At 45.3% G+C, this 8,622-nt stretch overlaps 1 protein-coding gene and 1 long non-coding RNA gene across 3 annotated transcripts in view; one reads left to right on the plus strand and one right to left on the minus strand.

Annotated features, from left to right (window-relative positions):
- Positions 1–1,360: 1,360 nt before the first annotated feature.
- LOC103470834 (uncharacterized) lies at positions 1,361–2,522 on the plus strand. Its single transcript, XR_534535.1, has 2 exons — positions 1,361–1,528; positions 2,269–2,522. It is a non-coding gene; the product is annotated as an uncharacterized LOC103470834 (long non-coding RNA).
- Positions 2,523–5,906: 3,384 nt separating this feature from the next.
- mymk (myomaker, myoblast fusion factor) overlaps positions 5,907–8,622 on the minus strand; it is a 6,034-nt gene continuing 3,318 nt past the window's right edge. The window contains exons 3-6 of one of the 2 annotated variants that reach the window (XM_008419512.2): positions 8,158–8,306; positions 7,554–7,670; positions 7,299–7,439; positions 5,907–6,199 (exon numbers count right to left, since the gene is read on the minus strand). In XM_008419512.2, coding sequence (XP_008417734.1) covers positions 5,996–6,199; positions 7,299–7,439; positions 7,554–7,670; positions 8,158–8,306 — 611 coding nt within the window. In that variant the 3' untranslated portion in view covers positions 5,907–5,995. The remainder of the gene's footprint in view (positions 6,200–7,298; positions 7,440–7,553; positions 7,671–8,157; positions 8,307–8,622) is intronic. The other variant, XM_008419513.2, reaches the window with a different exon arrangement.

Genomic DNA, 8,622 nt, shown 5'->3' on the forward strand with positions numbered 1-8,622 from the left:
TAATCGGTTATTTTAACGATTAATCAGTTATTCTGGTGATTAATCAATTATTCTGACGATTAATCAATTATTCTGACGATTAATCAATTATTCTGGTGATTAATTGGTTATTTTAACGATTAATCAGCTATTCTGGTGATTAATCGATTATTTTAACGATTAATCAATTATTCTGGTGCTTAATCGATTATTTTGACGATTAATTGATTATCCTGACAATTAATAGGATAAAAAAAATTGGCACCTTCTGCCAATTTCTAATTTAACGGTTTCAGTTTTCTTTATTTCATATTAGAAATATATTAAAATAAACTAAACCAAAAATACTGGATAAGATTTTATTCGTTTGTGCAGCGAAATGTAAAATGTAGATCAGTGGTTCTTAACCTCCTTGGAGGAACCGAACCCACCGGTTTCATATGCGCCTTCACTGAACCCATCTGCAGTGATAAATATGATCCCCCTGCCAAATTCAAGACATCGGGGTGACGCTGCATGATCACCAAGTCTTCCTAAAGGTGGAGTCTCTGAGATCAGTTCTTCAACATACAGTCAGTGTTTTCAGTTGAGCCGACTGTCCAGGAACGACCCAAGGTGTTTAAAATGTGCCACAGTGTCAACAGGTTGGCCATCGGGAGAAACTGGAACCACTTTAAGGTCTTTAGGTCATTTAATTAGCTCTACATTCTTAAGAGAATGAAAAACTAATAATAAATAATAAATACTTTGCGGTATTCTGATTTAGTAACGTAATTATATTAGTTGTGTTACCACCCCCACGCCACTAGAGGCAGCAGCAACCCCGAAAAGATGCAACTAAGGAGCAGATCTAGAAGTTCACCGAAAGCTACAGAATTTGGTAAAAACTGTGAGCTTTGCTGAAGTAAATAAAGACACAAGTTCAAATCCCTGCTGAGAGTGGAGCTCCTTCAATCAGGGCTCCTCCGCAGCTCTGATTGGCTAAGCAATGTAACGTGATCCTCTGATTGGCTAAGCAATGTAACGTGATCCTCTGATTGGCTAAGCAATGTAACGTGATCCTCTGATTGGCTAAGCAATGTAACGTGATCCTCTGCAGCAAGTGATGGCAAAGCGGGGCGTCATCACGACTTTACACAAGTGTGTCTTTACCTCCGCGGTCAGCAGAGGCTCCGCCGAACCCCTGAGACCGACTCACCGAACCCCTGGGGTTCATCAAACCCAGGTTAAGAACCACTGATGTATATATTTTCTGTACAGTTCTGAGTGTGTTGTTCTTTCAGCAAATTGCCTCCTTTGAGTTTTTAACCATTAATCAATTACAAAAATTAGTTGACGTCGATTTTCTAGACTCGATGAGGTTTCAGCCTCAGAGACAGACGTGTGTGCCTGTCGGGTTTGTTCCAGCCTGGAGGAAAGTCTGAGCAGCCTGACTGTGAGCGCTGAGAGTCCGGAGGGCGAAGCGTTGAGCCTGTCTGGAGCTGCTCAGCAGCTCAGCCTGTGTGTGAGCAGGAAGGACCTGCAGAACGCAGCCTCGGCCCTCCTGCAGGTACGGGCGCAAGACAGGGCCGCAAAACATGTTCGCTGCAGTTTTGGCACAAAATCATTCCTAGATAATGAGATCTGAGTGTGGCCAGTTTTTAAAAATGTAAAGCCACATTAGCTGCTGCTGGCCACGCCCCTCATCTGAGGGGCTGGCCACGTCCCACAGCTGAGGGGCTGGCCACGTCCCTCAGCTGAGGGCCTGGCCACGTCCCTCAGTTGAGGGGCTGGCCACGTCCCTCAGCTGAGGGGCTGGCCACGTCCCTCAGCTGAGGGGCTGGCCACGTCACTCAGCTGAGGGGCTGGCCACGCCCCTCAGCTTAACGTTTACACTCCCATGTGCAAACACATGTGCAATTATACAGCTGCACATGGTTGAGAAGCACAAGTGGAATCTCCTGCACAGTCAATAAAAATGCAGCAAGTGGTTTCTGCATGGCAAGTCGGCAACAAAACACTTTTCCTTTCCAGCAGCCGTTGTACACTCGGCTGTAAAACCAGCTGACCAAATGTGCTGGAGCTCCACTTGAGTTGCTAGGTAACAGCGCAGTGCTGACTGTGACTCAACGACAGGCACGTTTTTATGAAGCAGCTCATTTTCCAGACACCAAACTACACGATCTTAAAAACGGCTTAAAAATGTTGGTCCTGATTTTAGAAGCAGCTCAAACTGAAGTACAAAAAAATATTCAGAATGTGAATCTTTCATGATTGTTTTCCTTTGCCGCTGCTGACCGCGTCGCTCAGGTGGAGGAGGCCGTGGAGTCGTTCATCCCCGTCTGTCCCGTCCTGCGCTAGAGCAGCACCAGCGCCTCACGGTGGCCGCCAACAGCAAAGCGCATCCACTCTCCCGCCGCCAGCAAGTCTGAGCCGCCTGGCGTCTGAAAAATAACACCGGCGTTCACGTCCACTCCTGCTCTGCTGTTAGGTTTAACGTTTTTACTTCTTTAAAATCATTCAGCGCTGTCACCGATCCAATTAAACACCTGTAGTGTTTTCCATTTTATGCGTTTATTTTAAAGTCTAATCCTACAGAAGTTACAGGAAGTGTTCACTGTGTCGGCTTTTCTGGAGAGTCAATCAGGGGCCACACAAAGTCATTCCAAGGGCCACAAATAGCCACCGGGGCCGCACTTTGAACACCACTTTAATAAATCTTCCATGTCACATATTTGTTATATTTGCAGGACATAAAAATGTGCGTCCACTTAGAAAAGCTGATGTGATTCAGCATTTTTTACTAAAAATAACAGAAAATTCAGACAAAACATTTCAGGTGCTAATGTCTCTGATTGTTAAGTTTTTATTTTTTATTTTACAAAATAACTGAGTTTGACACCAAACAGACACAAAAAGACAAAACAAAACGCAGAAGTCAAATAATGATGTGTAAAAAAACCTCCAGCAATGAAGAAACGCCATTTCTGACTCCAGCTGTAATGCAGCATTCTGTCCAGCAGGTGGCGGCAGAGCCACAGCTTGAGCCGGTTGGCTGTAATTTTAGTTTTATTTAACTTTGAAGATTGAATTTAAAACTGTTCTGCTCAACATGGCTGAATTAAAAACACACTGAAAAATAACAGATTATGAAATAAAAGGTTAAATTATTTAAATATATTGAAAATAAAAAAGTGTTGAGAAAAATCCTGCAAAAAAGCTTTAAAATAGAAAAAAGTTTTGATTGAAGCTTCTAATCACAAACTGAAAAGTGTATAAAAATCTATAGCCTCTAATTCATGAACTGTGAAGAAAATCCTAGTATAATTATTATTTTTAATAACACCTGCTGTATATTGACACACCTTTACTGTAAAATCTACTTGAACAAGAAATCATCTTTTTACTTTAGCTTAAAATGGTCACAAATTTCAAATCTATCATCTACGACTGTTTTTAACTGGACTGTCAAAATCACTTTTTAAAGTCATTTTAAAAAGTGATTTTTCTGTCACTTTTTAAAATAGGAAAGACAAGAGAACATGCAAGAAAAGTAAATCTGTGCTCAGGAAAGAGCTGCAAGGAATTAGTTCATAGAAAGCAATAATTAAAAAGTTTAAAACAAGGAAGGATGAGCAGCCATATTTATTTATCTTCCTTCCCTCTAAGAAACGTTGTGGAAATAAAAATCTCTTCATCTTTGTTCTGTGGTTTCATCCCTGGGAATCAGTTTGAGCAGCGCAGACGTGTTGTGGCTGCAGCTGCGTGAGGCGGCTGACCTGCAGCATTAACAGCAGCTGTGGTAACAGCTGACCCACACACACACACACACACACACACACACACACACACACACACACACACACACACACACACACACACACNCACACACACACACACACACACACACACACACACACACACACCCGGTCGGAGCAGGAGCTGCGGCGCGTCTCGCATACCAGAGGGCGTCCCCGCTCTGAGCTCTGAGGACGTTCAGGTTGAACATCTGAGGAAGTTTCTCTGGACTCTGCTGGCATTAAAGCTGCAGGACACAACTTTTATAAAACATTTTTTTCTTACATTTCTCCTAGTACGAACTAAAAAACAACCAATCAGAGCCAGGAGGCGGGTCTTAGTGCTGTCAATCAGCCTTTGTGTGCGCCACGTAGCCTGTTGTGAATGCTAAGGCTAGTTAGGATGGCCAGCAGTTTATCTGAAGGTAGATAAAAGGTTTTCCTATAATGGTAAGTTGTTTCTCTGGCATTAGCACATTTAGTAGCTCGTTCATGAGGGTGATTAGCAGCGCTAAGACCCGCCTCCTGGTTCTGATTGGCTGTTTTTGGTGCATTTCTTCAGACAGCAGCTCAGGAAAGACGACGATCTTCTCACAGATCATCCGCCTCATAAACGCACAACAAAAAAAAATATTTTTATAAAAGTAACGACCTGCAGCTTCACATTAATTCATCAGAACATTTCTTAGTTTCATTTTGTTCTTTTTTCTTTCTGGAACACGACCCTGGAAGATTTCACCTGGATGACTTTAATACATCCTGCATTCGTTGGTCACAAACTTCTTTGTTTTTATCTCAAGCATCTCTGAGACTTGAGAGGAAACAAAACGTCAGGACATCCCAACAACCCAGAGAAAAACTAATGCAACAAAATTCAGCATCAATGATAATTATGACATTATTAGATCAGTGAACGCATCACATCCCCGTCCCACCAGTCCAGCACACAGGAAGCAGCTGGTGTCCAGTCCTCCCAGTTTGGTCCCGGTCCGGGCTGCGTGTGGGTGAAGGAGCCGCTTTTCACACCGAGTGGGGCAGTGAACGGCTCGCCTTACCGACCCGTCAGGGCCCAGACACAAACACCTCTCAGGGCGCGGAGCCGGCGGCTTGGCCCCCGGTCAACGCATTCCCTGACGGGGGGAGGCGGGCGGGAAGGCGGGCGGGCCGCGGACGCAGACTGTTTGGTCTGAGATAAGCCGGACGGGTTTGTAGCCTTTGGGTCGGGTTCAGGACAGGTGACGCGCTCAGCTCCCACTGAAACCCGGTACGTTCCTGTTCAATTAGATTAGAGGTTCTGGACTGGAGTATGTGGCGGTCGGAGCATTTCTCAGAGAAACGGAGACGTTAAAAGCTGCTGCGCTTCGTTAAAATATCAGTTTATTTAAAAAATACACACATCAGAACAACATGAAATAAATACCGGATCACACAGAGAGACGTGAACGACGGAGAATCAGGACAATAAGAAGATAAAGTCATATTACAAGAATAAAGTCATAATATTACAAGAATAAAGTCAAAATAACAAGAAAAAAGACGTACGAGGATAAATTTATGAGTAAATTTGTAGTATTGAGAGAATATTTTGTGATTTTCTTAACATTGAACTTATTTTCTGTAATTTTCTGACTTTATTCTAGTGATTCTGTGTCGTGTTTTTCCTCCGTGTGGCTCTGAGCAGGAACAGACGACGGCAGGAGTCCGTCCACCTGCTCCTCCAGAAGACATGAGGACTCCAGAGACAGACTGATGTCCTCATGACGTCTCTGGCACCTGCAGGACGGATGAAACGCCCAGCTCTGCTTTACAGTCTAATAACTCAGCTTCCTCTCTAGGAGCGATGGAAAGGAGAAGGAAGAGGCGCGCAGACCGCCGTCTTCCCCAGAGGAACATCTCTGAACACAATTTATCCATTTTGGAGAGATAAACCATCTGCTGGTCTGATCATCTCATAAATCGCGCTGTCAGTTTTACAGGCTCGTCTCGGCCGTCTGTCTCGCGCGTCCCGGTTCTGATCCGACGTCTAATTCACCTCAGAGTTTTACATCGGGTCACTTTTGTTTGTTTATCATCTGTCTTCCAGTCGCTGGCGGATTCCTCAGATGGCTGCTTAAACAGAAAACCAGCCAGGTCGCAGTTTCTGTGTAGGAAGGAAAATCCACATGCGGGTCGGTTTCCTGAGTCCTGACAGCCGCTTGGTGCCGATCCAGCGCCGCCGGCCCGCCCGGCTGACCGCCGCTTCACTTCCAGCCGTTCAGCTCCTTCAGCTTGCTGACGCTCGTCCCTTTGACCGGCGGGGAGGGCGGGGGGGCGCAGACCGGCAGGGTGGGGGTGCCCGACCCCCGGGGCCACAGCTTCTCCGTGGGGAGTCGCCACACCGACCGAGACGACTTCTTCTTCTGTGGTTTGTTCGTCTTTTCTTTGGAAGAACCCGGCGACATTGTCTGGCGAGCAAACAGAGCAGAGATAAAGAAACAGAAACTAGAGACTTCACTGAAGTCTTCACACCCACCACACGCTGAAATGTTCCAGCCTCAAACTGAACGTCGCTGGGATTTTATCACTTTTACTGCTGATGCCAGCAGCGGCCATATTGAAACCCATATGGATGAATTATTTCTGATTAGGAAATTTGAGTTCCGACTACAAATGGATGCATCATTAGCCGTTAGCACTTAGCATCATCTTCCGCTCATTAGTTCCCACAAGGTTGCACTGGATGTGATCCGCGCCATCTTGGTAGGCGACGCAGCACAAAGCAGAGATGATCCGTGGCTTCCAGACCAACAGACAGGATGTATATATCAAAATATAAAAAATATACATCAACTAAACGTCTGCTGTTGGGATCGACTCGTATCGGTGACTTGTCTCCTTAGCTGCCTCCGACTACATCGTCGTTCACCACTGCTACCATACAATCCGTATTTCAACGGATTCGTAAAGGACTACGAACTCTTCATGTGAATAACGAGGTTCTGGTGACTGGCAGAGAAAGTACATGTGGCAACAAACATACAGGCTACATGTCTGTCTTAGCTAGCAGGTAAAAGCTACATTAGCTAAGCTAATTTTGCTACTTTAGCAGTAAGTTCTCCAGTAAATGTCACTGATGCTTATCTTTACTATCACACACAGGGAGGTAAAGTACTCGGAAACTGTGACGCAGTAATAATAGTTGCAAAGTGTTAAGTTGTTTATAAGTTAGATATGAACAAGACGAGAGCTAATGCTAACCTCGTGGCTCGTAGCAACTCCACAGCAAGTTATTTACAGATACCTCCCAAGATGGACGTGTGATGTCACATGAAGGCTATGTGTTGCGCCTAATGTTTATGATTAGCATGCTAGCGTTAGCCACATTTCATATTTACTCTTGTTTTCTCTTTGGTACCATTTCCTGTGGAGCAGCATTTTCCTATTCCAACGTTTTTTTTCGTGTTTCTGTGTTTTTTAGTTAGCATCTTTCGTGTGCTTGCTGCTGATTGTTGCTTCCCGTGAATACTCGTGCAGGCTCTGAGTATGGTTGTGAATGTGACATACGCAGCAGCAGAGCGTCAAGCAGGTGATCTTTGCGGCGTTTTCTCCCGACCCGGCGTAGCGGTTCTTCTTGGGCAGCAGCAGCACGAAGGACACGGCCAGAGACAGATGGTAGAAGCTGTGGACGTAGGCGTAGTCCCACTCCTGCAGGCCAAAACAAGACAGCCAGACTCTGTAATTAAAACCCAAACAATCGACTCGCAGATGAGCGGCAGACATTTATCTAGTGGGCTGGGCTTTGTTTTCACGATGAGGCACCTCAAAGTAGAAGCGCAGCATCAGAGCGAGGGCGCCGAAGCAGCAGCCTGGACCGACCTGCTGCGTGTAAACGCTCTTGTCCGGGTAGACGGCCCTCAGCTGCTTCATCTTCTGCAGCTGGAACAGCAGCACAACATCAACCAGACAATAACAAACCTGGCCCACTGGAAGCAGCACTATCAAAATAAAAGCTCTTTCAAATGCAGATCATGGAGGGGAAAGAAGAACCTCCAGAATATCAGGAGAGGTTCTTCAGTCTTTACACGGTCGGAAATTAATTATTTGAGTTAGTCAGGCATAACTTTTAACTTTTCAAAAGCATATTGTAATTATAATATTTATTCATTTATAAATGTCACAGTTTCAGCTAATTGTTTACCAAATAAATATTTAGTCAGGGAGTTAAATATTTAGCTGTCGTGGCCACGCCCCCTTGTAAGGTGACGCCTTACGTTTAATTGGCAAGCTAAATATTTAGCTTGCCAATTAACCGTTTAGTTTGAAACTGACAATTATAGATACATAAATAACATTGTCCTCTAATGACACTCTAAATAACAAAAATTACTTCTGTTAAATTTTAACTGTTAACCGCATCACTCACCCATTTGATGGTGATGATGAAGACGGCTGATCCGATTGGTCCAGAGTAGATCCCGTAGCCCCAGCGGTCCTGGTAGATCCTCACGGCGATGGTCAGCACTCCAAACATCGATATGGTGGAGCGCTGCGGCTCGTCAAAGTCTCCCAGAGCTGGAGAGACGAGACCGGAGACGGATCCAGGTTTTACTGGACGCTACACCAGTTAACCACTGGCTGGACGTTTCACCAGTTAACCGCTGGCTTGACGCCGCACCAGTTAACCGGTGGCTGGACACTGTACCAGTTAACCACTGGCTGGACGCTACACCAGTTAACCGCTGGCTTGACGCCGCACCAGTTAACCACTGGCTGGACACTGTACCAGTTAACCGCTGGCTGGACGCCGCACCAGTTAACCGGTGGCTGGACACTGTACCAGTTAACCACTGGCTGGACGTTTCACCAGTTAACCGGTGGCTGGACGCCG

The sequence above is a fragment of the Poecilia reticulata genome, linkage group LG9, assembly GCF_000633615.1.
Source record: "Poecilia reticulata strain Guanapo linkage group LG9, Guppy_female_1.0+MT, whole genome shotgun sequence".
Classification (NCBI taxonomy): domain Eukaryota; kingdom Metazoa; phylum Chordata; class Actinopteri; order Cyprinodontiformes; family Poeciliidae; genus Poecilia; species Poecilia reticulata.